Here is a 16,712-nt window from a genome sequence, read left to right on the forward strand (position 1 = left end):
AAAGCCAGCGACATGCAGCACCCCCAGTCCTCCTCCTCCTTTGGCGGAAGTGGCCCCTTCTCAGATAAGGCAGCCAGCACCATCTCATCTACATTAGATGACCTCTAGCTCAACATCGCGCTCCGGATTCACAAACGGATCTATGAGTTCTCCACTCCCTCGTTTTACCCTCTCTCACTTAGGAACCGCCATGATGCACGAACACACTCGGGGAGAAGGGAGAAGGAGGAGAGGTAGCAACTCAAGAATAGATGGAGGAATAGGATGAGAACCCTCTCCCTTCTCCTATTTAAGAAGGAGATGCATCAGTTGGAGAAAGGCGAAGGATTGGGGCAAAAAACCCTCTACCTTCCCCTATTCAATGCGGATGGGAATTTGATGGGACACGTCCTGGCCGATGTGATGTGCCCTGCTCTATGAGACAGCGCCTGGTCAAATAGGATGTGGCCTAGGCATGGCCCATCACTACTGCATGCCAGGCGCAAGAAACGAGGCATGGCCTCATGTAGGCGGCTCTCCGCCTTCCTAGGCAGGACTTGGAAGGGCCCAACGATGGAACCTCCATCAAGGTGAGACCAATGGGCCTCCTGAGTCGATCGGATGGCCTAGGTGAACGTCGAGCGATGGGTGTGAGATTGAGGAACCAAATGGCCGCCTAAAGATAAGCACCCTTATTTACTTACTTTATGTATCAATTTCATTTCTGAGCCTCTGACCCCAGCAACGGAGGGGCGCGGACATCGCTCGGGGGCTACCGAGAGTGTCTACTCATTTAGACATTCTCTTTGCCTGACCCCTCCTTATGTTTAAAAACCCGAGGCATGGTGTGCAGGTGTAAACTTTGAGTAAAACTGGTTGAACCGCTAGACCCTACGCCCCAGCGGCTATGGCGTTTTTGTTCACCAGCGTGATCGAATTCTTTGTCCCCACACCCTAAGATTCAGCATCCACCTTCTCGAGAAGGGTTTGGAGGGGTCTACCTATGGAATCTCCTTCAAGGAGAAGCTGTCAGGTCACCCAAATCGATCGAACGGCTCAGATCGCTACCGAGAGACAGAAATGAAAAATTGCGATGCTCGTGTAGGTTACACCGGCCCCGTCATGAACACCGCATAGACATGTCTAGTAAGAGATCCCTGTCACTCATGCCACCAAGGTAACATCATCGACCCTCACTTTTGTTTCCATTATATCATACATTCATCCCATATATCCAAGCGTTGCATATGCAATTGCTGCATCTCAATGCTTCGCGTCGCATCACGAAGTGGTAGTCGCCTCATTCGATATGAGCGGCAACTGACCGAGGTTTGAAGGTCGGCCCACAAAAGGCTCGAGGCCACCTCATGTCAAATAGAGCCAGGGGAGAAAAACTGACATGAGCCCTAGCGGCCTTGCCTGACCCCGCTCAGAAGTGAACAATGACATCTCGACCTTTCTCGTTCGATTCTAACCTCGAGTCAAGCCCATAGAATCTCCATCGAGAAGGGGCCAACAGGCCACCCAAGCCTATCGAACGGCTTTGACATCTACCGGAAGGTAGGTTAAGAAGTAGTGGAATGCCACATGAGGGCTCTGCTGACCCCGTCAGCGGATGACAGACTCGGATTCCACTCGAATGTGCCCATTAGCAAGCTCATTGAGAGCAACATTCGAGCCGTCGAGGCAAGTGTAATTAGCTCAGCCCCTCCGGTTATGAAAACTGAGGATGGGGTGACACGTGAAACATGGCCGACCCCTATCAAACCCCAAGGGGCTCGAGGGCTTGAGCCGCCCGATCCTAGATCAAGAGACCGAGGTTCAAAGGCTGGTCTGCAAAGGGCCCATGGCCGCCTCACGTCGAACAAGAGCCAGGGGAGAAAATGTAGATGAGCCTTAGCGGCCTTCGCCCAACCTGCATAGAGGTTGATAGGGTCATCTCAACCTTCTTGTTCGATCCAGCCTCTAGCCGAGCCCAAAGAATCCCCATTGAGGGGGAATGCCACCCGAGGGCTTTGCCAAACCTATCATGAGCGACAGGACCGGATTCCATTCGAACATTCCCGTTAGCGAGCTCATCAAGTGCGTCATTCGAGGCATCGAGGTAGGTGACATCGCCTCAACCCCTCCGGTTGTGAAAACCATGGATGGGGCGACAGTCACAAAAATGAGCCGACCCTTGATCGAATCCCCACCACGCGCGGGGGCTCGGGGAAGGTTGGACTTGTAAGGAGACTGAACGCATGGTCACAGAACGATAACTAAAATCCTAAGAAAGAGGTACGTGCGAATACAAGAGTAGTTTCGCTATCCTCTATTCGGTCTCCAGTGACATTCGACCCCAGCAACCGCAAGGGGTCGAATCTCACTCGGGGGCTGATAAAGGTATAAATACCCCCTTTTTGAAATAGTCGCTACATCTGACCTCTTCCCCATGTAAAGGTTAGTGGCAAGGTTTGTGGGAACGAATAACCAAGCATGCCTAGTCAGACTGCAAAAAACCCATGCCCCAATGGCTATGGTAACTTTGCTCACCAGTATAATCGAAGTTTCCCTCTTACTCACCTCGGGCCCTACGGTCTTACCAAATGGAAGGGTCGGATTGCATGAGCCCCTATTTTTGAATACAAAAAGGGAAGAAAGCAAGTTCAATCAAACAAAGCAAAATTATGAATTTGTTTAAGCAAAATGAAATTACAAATCTGTTTTCAACATACAAAAGTGTCGACACTTGTCCACAAATTACAGATAATGTCCATTAGACCTATTTGACTAACTACACCCTCCAGGGGAGAACTATATCTTCAACTTTGCGTGATAGGGTTTCTGCAAGAGGAGCCACTGCCGCTTCTATTTCATCTAGCTCGGAGGCTTCATAGCCTGGCGTGTAACCGAGGCTCATCACCTCCAAGTCGATGCTTTCATCGTAATGCGAGCGAGCGATGGTGAAGGCTTGGGTGATCCCAGAGAGAAGTGCTTCCTTCTCTAGTTGGCGCACCCACACCATGATATCTACGGCATGGGCCACGAGCGAGCTAGTCCCCTCTGCCTGCACCACCTACAGGTCGTCGCAGACTATGCCAAGGGCAACCTTCAGGACATTGAGCTCATCGTTCTCTTCCTAAAGAAGACTCCTCACCTCAGCAAGATCTATGGCCAGTCCAGCAGCAGCACCCTTAGCCCCCAACTTCTACGCTTTCGCGGTTCCAAGCTTGGCCTAGAGGGAGCTAATCCTCTGCTACACCTTGTCATGTTCTCGGACGGCCAAGCCACGCTACCCGCGAGCCACACCGCCCTCCGAGCGGAGCCTCTCCGTAGCATGGCGTAGCTCGTCTTGCTCCTTGTACAACTGAGTGACCACCTCGGCGTCTAGTTTCGCCCTCTGCTCTAGGGCCATGGACCACTCCTTGGCTCCCAGCCTGAGATCCTGCTCCTTCTCAGCCTCGATCAGGAGGTCGATGATCCGCTGGTGTGTCTCGGCATCTCGCTGGGGTAGCTCATTTCGTTCCTTCCACACTCTGATGGCCTCCTCCTCATAGTGCCGTCCCCTCTCTGATAGCTCCTCAAAAGACTTCTCGGCGTCCTCCGTGTCTCGACGGGCCTCGACCTCCCACCGTCGAAGATTGTCTGCCTTCGTGGCAAGGGGAGTCAACTCAGCCACCCTCTTTTAGAGTTGGGTGGTCACATCCCTATGTAGTCATGCCTCATTGATGAGATGGTCCTAGTCCTCCTTAAGCTCACGAAGGAACCAAGATTTCTCCTGGCTGCGAGCAATAAGTGACTAAAAAAGACAGTGGTCAGAAAAGAAAAATAGATGAAGAAAGAAGAGAGCAAGAGGCAAGACTAAGTGAATACCTATCCGGTGGGAATGATGACATCTCGCAGGGCGCCCCTAGCCTAGTTCATAGCTTCCAGCGTGGTCGTGATCCCCTCGTTGAGACTCTCCCACTCCATGCTCTCGGCGGCATCATCGAGGGTGAATAGTTTCGATGACGGGTCCCGTGGACTCACCCACTAGAGCAGGGGCTCATCCCGCATGGGCGGATGGTGGCCCTCTGATGTCAGGACTAGGGACAACTCCCTACTGGTCTCCTCGGCAACCACCATGGTGTCCGGGGGTCCCTCGGCCATGACCCCCTCCGTGCTGCCCATGATGGGCGTTGTCTCTAGGGACACCGGTAGCACAGGACGCGTCGCTGCCTCAGGTGCTGCCACTATAGCTTTTGGCTATGACCCATCCGTCATAGCCACCGTCACCTCCGCCTCCGTCGGTGGGACCTCGTCCGGTTGTGCCACACCCACCATGGTCGACATAACGAATGCGGTCGGTAGCTCCATCTGCTCCAACATCGGCAGCGAAATCACTTTTGTCGCTGGTTGCTCGATGACCTCTAAGGGCGCTCCCTCAGCCTCGCCGACCACTTGACCCGCCGAGGGCATGGGCACCGCCGCGGATAGCGCCTGACCAACCGATAAGGTTGTGACGTCGGCTCTACTGTCGCCCAAAATGGGAGTGATGTTAGGCGATGGCACCCGCCTTACCTGAATGGCGACACTCTAATTGGGCGCCAGCGCTAAAGAAGTGCCCCATTTGACCCGTCTCCTGATGCTGCAGAAGAAACAAAAGGTGTGAGTCATGATGACAACAGGCAAAAATAGAGAAAAATAGAGAAAACAGAGAAGTTGATGACTTACGTTGTTGTTGTTGGGCGGTGAAGACGTTTATGGGACGAACCCCTGGGCCTCTGCTCTGCCTCATCGGGGCTGGACCATTTTGAGCCCGCCCCTGCTCCTAGGTAGAGGGGCTCATCTCCATTGCGTCTGGGGGCACAACAACAGAGCCGCCCCCTCCACCGACACCTCAGGCATGATGATAGATCCGCTCGCCCCTAATAGCTCTTGAGGTGTGGCGGTGGGGCCACCCCCCCTACGTCGACACCTCAGGATCGGTGGCAGACCCACAGCTCCTGCTATCTCCTAGGGCAGGCCGATGGTTCGGCCCATCTCCGCTGGCCCCACGGACGTGCTTTCCCCTACGTGGAACAGGAAAGGCCCTGCACGAATGAGTATATACCTGTCAGCGTATCCTCGCTCGCCTGGTCATCCCACCTAGTGTCGACAACTACCTCACCATCCTCCTCATCGTCGTTGTCATCATCGTCGTTGTTTGTCTCCTCTCCTAGCTCCCATGCCCGCAACTTCTGTTGCTTCTTCCTCCTCTCGTCCTCCTTGACCTTCTTCTGCCACGGTGCGATTTGCCACCGCCATAAACGGGTCCTTTGGTGGTGGGGCTGGGGGATCCACAAAGACAAGTTTCTTTGGCTGGTCCCCCTATCACAATATCAACATCAAGGGGTCGGGAGTTCAATTAAAAAGGAGGCACAGGGAAAGAAGACTTACAGAGTTGATGTGCCCCGGTTCTGGCCGCATTAGGGGATGTCCCAGCACTGGGTACACAAAATCAAGAACAGTGCTGACGTCATCCCAGGAAGGCTCCATTGTCTCCTTGATTCGCTCCCTCAGCAAGCGCCATCCCATCAAGTGACACCCCAGGCACCATCATGTGCAGAGAAAGTGTGCGCCTCATCAGCGGCGCCACCCTCCTCGTGTGGTAGGCGCCAATCACCCCTGACCCCTTCATGCCCTTTCCTTCAGGATGCGGATGGCGGCGAGGTTGTCCTAGATCCTCTTCTTATCTTTCTTCAGCACCCCACTTCTTCCACGAGTCTGGGACCTCTTCGATCAGGCGCCTGGTAAACTCAGGCAAGGGAGCAGCTGCATTGTTCTTGACATAGAACCAATATGAATGCCACCCCTTGTTGGAGGTTGATAGACGTATCAGCAGGTACTCGTTGACCCAGTTGTTGTGGAGATGGATGCCGGTGCATCCCATCGGCATGTTCAGCTCTTGCCTCTTCTCCCGCTTCTTTAGGAGGGTGACGGTGAAGAAATACTGCCACAGGTCAAAGTGGGGACTTATCCCCAAGAACCCCTCACACAGGGCGACAAACGCCGTAATGTGTTGGATCCCATTGGGAGTAAGGTGTTGTAGCTCCACATTGTAGTAATGCAGCAACCCCTGAAGGAACTTGTGGGCTGGGGTGGCGAATCCCCACTCATGGAAGTGAGCGAAGGACACAACGTAGCCTTTGGGCAGCGATGGCGCATCCTCATTGCCGGGCAGCATCCACTCATCAGCGGTGGTCCACGTGCAAAGAACACCATGGAGAACGAGGCCCTCCAGGTGCTGGAGGGTGACATCGGATCTACACCACGACTCCATTAAACGATTGGGGTGGATGGATGCGAACTTGACGGCGGCTGAGATGCGGATGCAGAAGGCTTAGGCGATTGGCGGCGGAGGTTGTATGTGCAAAGGCAAGGAGGCAATGTACGAAACCCTATGGGCGAACCCTTTGGTTTTATAGGGGCGACGGATGCAAGGAAGGCAACCGTCTGCCTGGATCTCCACACCTGCCATGATTCGCCGCCACGTCATCACACGGGATATGCGCCCGCAATCCCTATCCTTTCCCTCCCAAGACACGATGGACATTTCGCCTTCCTGGGCGGACAAGACTCTTTACTTGCAGAAGAGATATGGGTCAAAAATGTTCCTCTGGCCTGCCTGGGCCTAGGAGTTCGAGGGCTGGCCCATCAATAGTTTCGACGACTATCTTAAGGCAGCCTTACGACGAAGGATGGGCCCGTGAGCGACCAAACCCCAGGCACACGAGTGCCACAAGTATCTCGACCCACGATTGAGTCTCAGCCAGATCACCGCGAACGGGATACCAGGGCTCCAATCGAAGTATCCAGTTATCAAAACACCAAATCTCACAACCATACCCATGAAGGGTCCGAATTACCCCTTGGGCGATTCTATCTGAATCACTCGGGGGCTCGGGGCTACACTCGACGGGTGTGCTCGCGCGCACCCTCTGGCATATCAAAATACCCCCCGGGGCGATTCTATCCAAATTACCTGGGGGCTCGGGGGCTACACCCGACATGTGCGCTCGCACGCACCCTCTGGCAAGTCAAAACACCCCCCGGGAGATTCTATCCGAATCACCCGGGGGCTCAAGGGCTACACCCTCTAGCGAATTGAAATACCCCTCGGGCGATTCTTTCTGAATCACCCGGGGCTCAGGGGCTACTATCGGGGACCCAATATTGGGGTATCTAAAGAGGAGTTGCTAATAACCATCAAACGTTTATGCTTCCAAACAGACAAGAATGTAACTACACTTCTTGCCCAACGACCGAAGGTTGGCTCCGCCTCGCCCAACCCCTGAGGGCTGGCTCTGCCTCGCCCGACCCCCGAGGGCTGGACTATGCCTCGCCCGATGTCTGGGGGCAGACTCCGCCTCAGCCGACGTCCGGGGGCTAGCTTTGCCTCGCCCGACCCCCGAGGGCTAGACTCCGCCTCGCTGGATGTCTGGGGGCTGACTCTGCCTCGCCCAATGACTCAGGGCTGGCTCTGCCTCGCTCGACATCCGAGGGCAGGCTCCGCCTCGCCCGATTTCTAGGGGTTGGCTCTGCCTCGCCCAACGTCCGGGGGCTAGGCTCCGCCTCGCCAAACGTCTAGGGGCAGACTCCGCCTCGCTCGACGTCTGGGGCAAACTCTGCCTCGCTCGACGTCCGAGGGCAGGCTCCGCCTCGCCCGACGTCTGGGGGCTGGCTCTGCATCGTCCGACGTCTATATGCTACTCCTTCATAACTATGGGGGCAGATAAGGCGGGGCACTCAAGTCAACCGCAATACCGAGGACCATATCCTGCATGCCTGTAGGAAAGTACCATCAGGATATGACCAGACGGGCGCTTTAAGCCCTTCCAGGCATGTCTGGGCCCAAACAGTATTGTGGGTGCCGACATTTATCCTACAGTGTTATGGACGCCGGCATTTGCCCTCGGACACGAATCCTGACCGAAACATATGACAACCACTACTGTCCAGGAGGAAACTCATGTCATCTACAGTAATGAACGTGGGGTCCTCTACGTCATCTGCTCCCGGTAGGATCACGGCTCGGCACCCTGGTGCGCCGCGCCGCCCGTCGGAGTGGGATAGAACGTGACCACTTGCTGAACGAAGCTAGAGCGCGGCCCTATCCGGATCAGCGAACGTTCGATCCCTGGCACCGTCTGCCATACCAGCAGGACTCGCTCAAAGGAAAAAGGAGACCCGGCATCTTTGAAGGACCTTCTTGGCCTCTAGTTCTTCTTCTTTCTCCTATTTTTTGTAATCCCTTCTCCCCCTTGATCTATAAAAGGGAAGGCAGGGCACCCCACTAAGGGGACGGATCAATTCAACACCACGCATCACATAACACGCACCTGAGCAGCAACCAAGCTCTCAACGTCCTTTCAACCTTTCTATTAGAGACTTTGGACATGTCCCTCTTTCGACCGTTTGTACCCCTACTACGAACCTTTCAGTGCTAATAACACGAGCAGTAGTAGCAAACTTGACGTAGGGACATTCTGCTCAAACCAATATAAACCTTGTGTCTTTTAGCATACCATCCGGACCCAACGCGCAATAAATATAAATTTATTCGTTGGTATTACTCGAAACACCGACACAGTGCAACACACACGTGTCTATTTAAAAATATATATATTTATCTATAAGAGATAAATTACAACTTTTACGAGTATACTTTTTATTACCTCTTTTACAGTGGTTGACGGTGCCTCTTTTGGTGCCTCTGGGTGCTTACGCAAAATATTGTCTTTAGTTAATTTTATTCATTTAAGGGTACTGTAGTAATTGCTTAGGGGCACGTGCACATCGAGGCTAAGCGGGAGCACCGTGAGATCAACGCCCAGCGGCACGCCGAGGTTGAGCGGTTCGCTTGGGGAATGGAGGCCACCAGGGCCAAGATCAATGCGCTGCGGAAGGACGTGAGCCGCGCGAGGGAGATGGAGGCAATGCTCGCTGCAACGAACGCCGACGTGTGTAACATGCAGATGTTAAAAAGCAGTTAAACCTTTGATCAAGAGCATCATGAAACATAATCATCAAGTATTGTTTCATTAATACATTTTATGTTTTAATGAGCATGTCCATGTTGCATATGTGATGTTTCATATGCAACATGGATATGCTCATTGAAACATAAAATGTATTAATGAAACAATACTTGAGGATTATGCTTCGTGATAAAATGCATTAATGAAACAATACTTGATGATTATGCTTTATAATGCTTATGATCAAAGTTTTAATTGCTTTTTATCATCTGGAATGATACAACGTGGAGGTCCTGGAGGCCGAGACAGAGGTGGTCCGCGCCATAGAGAAGAACAGTGTGAAGAACGACGACACTTCGGGTGCTTGAGGCTGAGGCGAGGCGGAAGAAAGAAGAGCCTCAGGACAAGGCACTGCTGCGGACCGGCGGAGGCCTAGCTGGACGCGGCCAAAAAGGAGGTGCAGAGCATCAAGGCCGGGAGCTTCCAGTTCATGACGTCCATGGAGAGCATCGTGCTGTCGGCGGCGTACTGGCAGCTGAACATCACATTCGTGCAGCAGGGCCAAGTACCAACTACTGCCTCTCCCGTGCCAAGGGCGGCGAGCGCGGGGCGCAGGCCCACTGGCAGAAAGGCCGCCTGCATGCCGCTGCCACCCCAGCCGGCTACCGCTGGCCACCGCTGCTGCCGCCTCGACCGGCGTTCCACTTGTTTCGTGTATCGGTTTTTTTTTTTTAGCGAGGCGCTCGCGGCGTGGGAGGACATATGCACAAAAGATATATATGCGCCTTGCCGATAAGAACGCTAGCTGGCCCGTAACATTATTTTATTTTTATATGCATACACTACTGGATTCAGGTTTTTTTGTCGAGTGCCTGAGGCACTCGGCAAAGGCCAAATTGCACTCGGTAAAGTATTTGTCGAGTGCGGCACTCGACAAAGAACACACGGCAAAAAATTGATCGGTAAAGCCCTCTTTGCCGAGTGTCTTTCATCGGGCACTCGGCAAAGGCTTTGCCGAGAGCCCCGGAGGCACTCGGCAAAGAAAAGCGACCGTCACGGCGCCGGCCCCGTTGACGGTCGCTTTGCCGAGTGCCAACCCTGCAGGCACTAGGCAAAGATTTTTTATTTTTTTAAAAAAAAAATTCTTTGCCGAGTGCCTTCTATTTAGCCCTTGGCAAAGATGTTTTATTTATTTTTCTAAAAATTCTTTGCCGAGTGCCCCTGGCCGGCGCTCGGCAAAGTTTGAATTTTTTTTTAAAAAAAAATTCTTTGCCAAGTGTCCTCTGGCCGGCCCTCGGCAAAGTTTGAATTTAAAAAAAATTCTTTGCCGAGTAACATGGTCATGGCACTCGGCAAACCTGGAAAAATAGTTTTCCGAGCGCCCATTTTTCTAGCTTTGCCGAGTGTTGTGACCATGGCACTCGGCAACGATGTCCGTTACCGAGTGCAACACTCGGCAAAGTGACCCAAAACGGCAATTTTTTTTTACATTCTATCATGACAAATAAATTCATACAAACATATATCACATATATATCTCATCCATCACATATATATCTTATTCATCACATATATATCTCATCCATCACATATATATCTCATCCATCCGCACATATCACATCCATCACAATATATATCACATATATAATAATAAGTGCTCAAGTCCATCCAAATAAATCCACAAGTCCATCACAAGTCCATCAAAGTCCACAAGTGCATCACAAGTATATCACAAGTCCATCACCAAGTGAACAACAAATGAAAAAAAATACAATGTGCACTCATCTCGGCCACTGCGACTGTGGTGAAGGCCCAGCTCCATCATTCGGAGGTGCATGAGGTGGATTATTCGAACCACCGTCAGATGGAGACTGCACAAAGGAGAAAAGATTGCATGTGAGACAAGATTATTTGGATAGCTAATCTAGAAAGGTAGAGGCCATACAAGCAAAGCACAAACAAAAGTAAAAAACTTTCATACTCACAGGAGTAGCTGCAGCTGCAGGACGCGGAGGCGGAGGTGGAACCAACAGCCCAGCTGGCAGAGAGAAGCCCACACGTTGCCCAAGCCCTTGTAGGAACTCCGTAATGTCCGTCAGCCTCTGCGCCTGGGCCTGCCGCTCGGCCCCCTCGGCCTCCAGCTAGGCCGCCATCCTCTACTGCCCGGCCTCTAGCTCCTGACGTTGCCTCATTTCTTGTTCTAGCCGGGCCTACAATATTTCACTCCAATATTTCAGTAATGCAAAGCTAATTAAGGTGTGTAAAGATCAATAACCTCGAGTGCGTCAACCCGGTGCTGTGCAGCGGTCGGCCATGTGCGAATGGCCGGGCTCTCGCTTGTGCTCCATGCTCGGATCTGAGAGAGGGACTAGAGGCCGTGTCGATGACATCGTCGCCAAGCAAGAACCGCTCATGCATCTTGCCTTGCCCTGCCCTCATGACGGCCTCTCCATCGAAGTCCTGGGTGCTCGGATCGTGGTCTGGCCCATGGAGCGACCTCGCCACTTCAGTGTACTCACTGATGTGGGAGTGGACGTTCGGGTTCGTGTATGCCTCGGGCGGGCCCTCCAGGTTGAAGGAGACGTCGGATGTCGCCTTGCCCTTGTGGGCCATACACCATGCCTGGAAGTCCGAGTAAGCCTGGCCACTATGTGATGCCGACTGCGAGAAAGATAGCACGATGATTAGAAATCAGGCAGAACTGAGCGTCACAATAGATAAATGAATTCACGTATACATGTTTGTTTGTATCCGGTGAGGCTGCGGCTGCCTTGATGGTGTACTAGACCTTGCATCTGCAAACGATGGTCCTGGGCATCCCTGTGCATCTTGAGGTACTCCTCCATGAACCACCTCTCCACCATCATCGCCCAGCACTTGGGATATGCTTGGCACCACCAGGGAATCATCTACACGTCATCAAGTATTGGACATATAAGAAGATCAAATTAAACCAACTTAATCTCAAAATAAATCAATATTGATGTTCTTCATTTACCTCAAGGTACTGCTCCCGGGTCAGCTGCATCTCTCTTGCGTCTTTCTTGGTTTCCTCTCTCCAAGCTTCGACCCGTAGTAGGTTACGATGGTCTAGATGCGCACCTCGTGATGCATGTCAGTGACGAGTTTTTTACAGGCTTTGGTAGTCACCTGCTCCGCCCTGGCCACAAATCCCTCCTCACATCTATAATAAGTCTACATACAAAAGCAATGTATCCATTTATTATTTCAAGAAAAGTCCAATGAATGCGACGTATTGAGCAATGTTGTACGATGGAGACTTACCCAAAACTCTGCCTTCACCCGTGCCGCCTTGTTGGGGTACTCCGCATCGGGGGCGATGGCGTAGTGGTCAAACTAGTAGGTTGGCTCCGTCTTCGATGCGTACGTGACAATGTCGGGGAAGTGTTGCCTACACAGAAGACCTAGGATGCCGTTGACTAGCCATGCGCTACCACCCAACACAACCACCCAGTTCCTGCATAAGTGATTAAGAAAAATTATTAGTTTTTTTTCATCATATCATATGAAGTAGTGGTGATAACATATAAAGTTACTTACTTTTGCCCTTCGGGGTGAATCACTAGACGTTGGTGAGGAAGCGGAACCTGTGGGAGGCTCACGGGACCTTGCAAGTAGACACTTGAAGAGGAGTCGGAGGAAGCGAAACCTGTGCCTACCGCCTCCAATGGCGTGGGAGGAGACTCGTCCTTGTGCGGCCCCTCCTCCTCGTTCGTCTACCGAACCAGCTCCTCGTCCGACTCGTCCACGGGCGCCACCTCCTCCTCCAGCTCCTCCTCACGTGGCGTGGGAGGAGATGGCCCCCTCCTACGGCTAGCGGTCCTCCTCCTCCTCCTGTTCGATCCCTCCGCCACCCCCTCCGCCTCCTCCTGCAGCGGGCGTGGTCTTTAGTAAATCGAGTTCACGGACCTATGACGGTCGCCCGCCATCTTTGTTCAATCACCTGTAATAAAAAATAAAAACAAGACGTAATTAGAAATAGGTGCAAAAATGAACAAAACATAATTACAAAAAATATAGTAATACATGTATTAGAAATATATGCAAAAATGAACAAAACATAATTACAAAAAACATAGTATTACATGTATTAGAAATAATCTTCATGATTGAGATTAGCTGGATCATAGGTCTCATCATCACTATCAACATTGTCCAACTCATCAACACTATCCGAAGGAGGAATGTTGTCTTCATTGTCATTGCCTAAATGTAATCGCCCAAGCATTTGTATGTCCTTCAGATTTCGCACCTCGTCTCCAGCATCCTCGTCATCATCCCTTTCATTGTCTACTTCCATTCCTATCTCTTCAGTTAAGTCTATGTCAAACCTCCCTTGTAGCCCCTCTTCTTGATAGAACTCTCCATCATATGTGTTTGGGTTGAAGTTGTAATCTTTATCGTTTGGGACAGGTAGTTTACCGTGTGGCGATACATTGTGCACAATAAACCAACCCTTAAGATGCTTGACGTCTTTGCACGCATATGATGTATAATAAACCTGGACGGCCTATTGAGCCACAATGTAGACATCTTTTCCTGGATAGACGGCATCCTGTCGAATCTCGACTAGCACAAGCTGTCCATCTCGTTACTCCAGGATGAAACCAGTGGCATTTGAATATGACAGGAGTAAGAGGTTTGAAACCATAGAATGATAGTTCGTAGATTTCTTCAATTCTTCCATAATAGTCGAGTCCATCAGTGCCGGGCGTAACAACTCCGCTGTTTGTGGTTTTTCGATTGGGCCGACTCTGCTCGTAGCTTGTTGTGTGAAAATGATATCCATTCATGTCATAACCGGTAAATGACTTGACCCTAATGGCACAGCCGTTTGCAACCTGTCTCAGCTCGTCACTTATAGGCGCATCAGTTTGGACTTTCTGTTTGAACCAACAAATGAAATTGGGGCTCTCTAGTCCCGCACCCTGTGAAAGAAGGGTATCATTTTCTTGCGGGGTAGGTTGCCTTGATCCATGCCAGGATTGACGAAGAAATTCCCTGTACCAACGAGAAACAAGGGGGTTGGACGAAGAAATAAGGACATACGGCGAAATGAAATAAGTTCGTTCAGAACTTACCCAATGAACGGCTGCACCTCGACAAGGTTGGTCAACACATATAGCATGATACTACACCACTCTTTATTTTTCAATTGCTTAGTGGTCGATGCACTTGTGCTTCCGAGTTGCCCTTGGAAAAGGCTGAGGTTCGATTCATTTTCGCCAGCATTGTAATGAGGGGGTGGATTATAAACGCTAGGAAGGTTCTCGGTGTAGTATTTCTCTGTGAAGTTCGACACCTCCTCTAGAATGTATGCCTCTGCAATGGAAGCCTCAATTTTGGCTTTATTTCTACATTTTTTGCGAAGAGTCTTTAGACATCTCTCGATTGGATAGCACCAACGGTCCTGCATGGCCCCCCATCCGTGCCTCAAACGGGAGGTGCACAATCAAATGTTGCATCGGCAAGAAGAAGTCGGGTGGAAAGATCTTCTCCAACTTACAGAGCAACACGGGTGCCGCTTTTTCCAAGTCATCAATGATGGTCTGAGAGAGCTCCTTGGCACAAAGCTGGCGGAATAAGTAGCTCAACTCTGCCAGCACTTGCCAGACATGCTCTGGGACATAGCCTCGAACCATCACTGGAAGAAGCCGCTCAATCCATATATGGTAGTCATGACTCTTCATCCCGCTCAATCCATATGTCCGAGAGAGCTCATTGGCACAAAGCAGGCGAAAGAAGCAAGATAGGAACCAATCAACAAGTATGGCAAGAGGAATACCGAACCACAAGTAGATATGAGGATTTACGTGGAAACCCCTTGCGGGAAAAAAATCATAGGCGGTGATAAGCAAACAATCCACTATGGAGACGAAGGATACAAGAAGTGGGAGCCAACAATGTTGGGGACGCTCCAAATCCCCACAATTTCATTCTAGTGGTGGATTTGGTAGATCAAAATCTCTTCTCTCCCTCTATCAACCTCCAAAGGGGAAGAACAATCACCAACTGAGAAGGGGAGCTCAGGCTCCCCATTTGGGCTGGTTTGCCCACCTTGCGAAAGGGCCCTTAAAGTTGAAGGATATTAAAAATGAGCCCTTAGACACCTAACCATATATATAAGCAACATTTTACATAGTGTAATTACTCAAATAGTATCAATAGGAGGTGCAACATCATAACGTATTTGATTTGTTGGCAGCGATGCTTCATTCTCTTGAAAAATCATTTACAACTTGCTCTAACTAGAGCCAACATACAACAGGATGCTCAAAGGGATTTTCGATAACGAGTTGAGGCATTTGATGTCATTGTACGTATCAACAATGAAAAGAGCCATCCTGCCTTCTTCGAGAGTAAAGCACAGTCCTGTGGAGACGCAGCTGCTTCAGACATCTTGGTCATGGTGGTTGACGACAAAAATAAGATCATTGACTTCAAGAGTAGCACATCTCATTGTGTCCCTCGTGCTCTACCTCGTGCTGTCATTCTTTTTATACAGCCCACTTTTTTGTGCTTTCCTCGCTAATTTGCGTATTGGCGAGCTGGACTATGGCAGCTCCAACAAAGATGAGCCGGAAGCAAACCTGAAGCCAGGAAATACTTATTCTATTACCTCTGTGTTGCTCAAGGCATACTGTTCATGTTTATTGTGTTGCCGGTTGAAACATATGGTACAACTATTGTGGTGAAGATGGTCAGCCAAAGAGTTGGGCTCAGCAGGGAACTAGTTTTTGGCTACTGTAACGCGACAAAACTCAAATACTTGACAAAACCTGGCGTCTTCTGATGAGAGCTGGAATTTCATCACGTATGGTCTATGGTGCTGGCTTGCTGGATTCAGGGATGCCAGAGGACTACGCGTCCGGAGCAAGGCTGCTGACGACGTTGATCGAGCAGGGTGTGCCGGTAAGACGACTGCTGCTCCGGTCACCAAGACACAGGATTCAGAAGCTTGTAGCAACCCTTTCCTGGAGGAGTCCAGCAGATGGGGAGATGAGATGGATTGCCGCGAGGATTGTTGAGCATGTCGCCCATGCATGATCTCAGCCTGGCTCAGTTCCCAGGAGCACTAGAATGCATATCCTCCCCCCTCGACACCTCTGTGTGTAACAAGGATGGTGGTGGTCAAGAACATGAGGTTACCCATTTTGTAGCTCAACTGAGACATGCCAAGCAACAGGCCAAACAGAAGAGCGAGTCCAAGGAGATGAACCTACTGATACTGTTAGTGCGCTTAATCCATGGTGGCGTGCAGGAAAGGAGACAAGTTAGCATCAATTCAGCCGAAGGAACCAACGAGGACCTGATATTGCTAGGCCTGAGAATACTGGAGAACCTTGTTGGCCCCTGGATCTCCGGCACGGGTGAGCCGATTGCTCACCGGTGATGCCAACCACACAATATGGCTAGAGGTAGAAGAAGGGAGGAAGAACAGCGCGCGCACACACAGCACAAGCACCAGCGTTACCGGAGCTCTGCAGATGAGATGGCAAAACTGAACTCGCTCTCTTTCCTGAGTTGTAGTGGGAAACTATAAATACAACTCTATCCATCTAATCCTAGAATACAGAAATGCCAGGCTACCATGCTGCTAAAGTGACTAGATGTGACAGCAGGACTGACTTTGGCGCCTATCCCTACTGTGGCAACAGTGCGGCAGGGGAGCCTTTCGGCACCTGCCCCTGCCACGGCTATAGTGCAGCAGCAGGGAGCCCTTTCGGCCCC

General features: G+C 51.0%; 1 protein-coding gene across 1 annotated transcript; it reads right to left on the reverse strand.

The window, feature by feature from the left end:
• Positions 1-3,253: 3,253 nt before the first annotated feature.
• Positions 3,254-5,478, reverse strand: LOC136489224 (vicilin-like seed storage protein At2g18540). Its single transcript, XM_066485923.1, has 4 exons — positions 5,380-5,478; positions 5,106-5,219; positions 4,522-4,588; positions 3,254-3,606 (listed from the first exon to the last, which is right to left on the reverse strand). The coding sequence occupies exons 1-4, from the start codon at positions 5,476-5,478 to the stop codon at positions 3,254-3,256; spliced, it is 633 nt and encodes a 210-aa protein (XP_066342020.1).
• Positions 5,479-16,712: the final 11,234 nt, after the last annotated feature.

This window comes from Miscanthus floridulus, chromosome 10 (genome assembly GCF_019320115.1).
Source record: "Miscanthus floridulus cultivar M001 chromosome 10, ASM1932011v1, whole genome shotgun sequence".
Taxonomy (NCBI): Eukaryota; Viridiplantae; Streptophyta; class Magnoliopsida; order Poales; family Poaceae; genus Miscanthus; species Miscanthus floridulus.

What these genes read in the sequence shown, in the direction of transcription:
- LOC136489224 (XM_066485923.1), bottom strand. Translation starts at nt 5,478, where the DNA reads ATGGAGCCTTCCTGGGATGACGTCAGCACTGTTCTTGATTTTGTGTAC. An exon ending in AACCGGGGCACATCAACTCT is followed by an intron (nt 5,220 to 5,379) that starts GTAAGTCTTCTT and finishes GCACCGTGGCAG; the next exon opens with AAGAAGGTCAAGGAGGACGA. An exon ending in ATTAGAGTGTCGCCATTCAG is followed by an intron (nt 3,607 to 4,521) that starts GTAAGGCGGGTG and finishes CCACGAAGGCAG; the next exon opens with ACAATCTTCGACGGTGGGAG.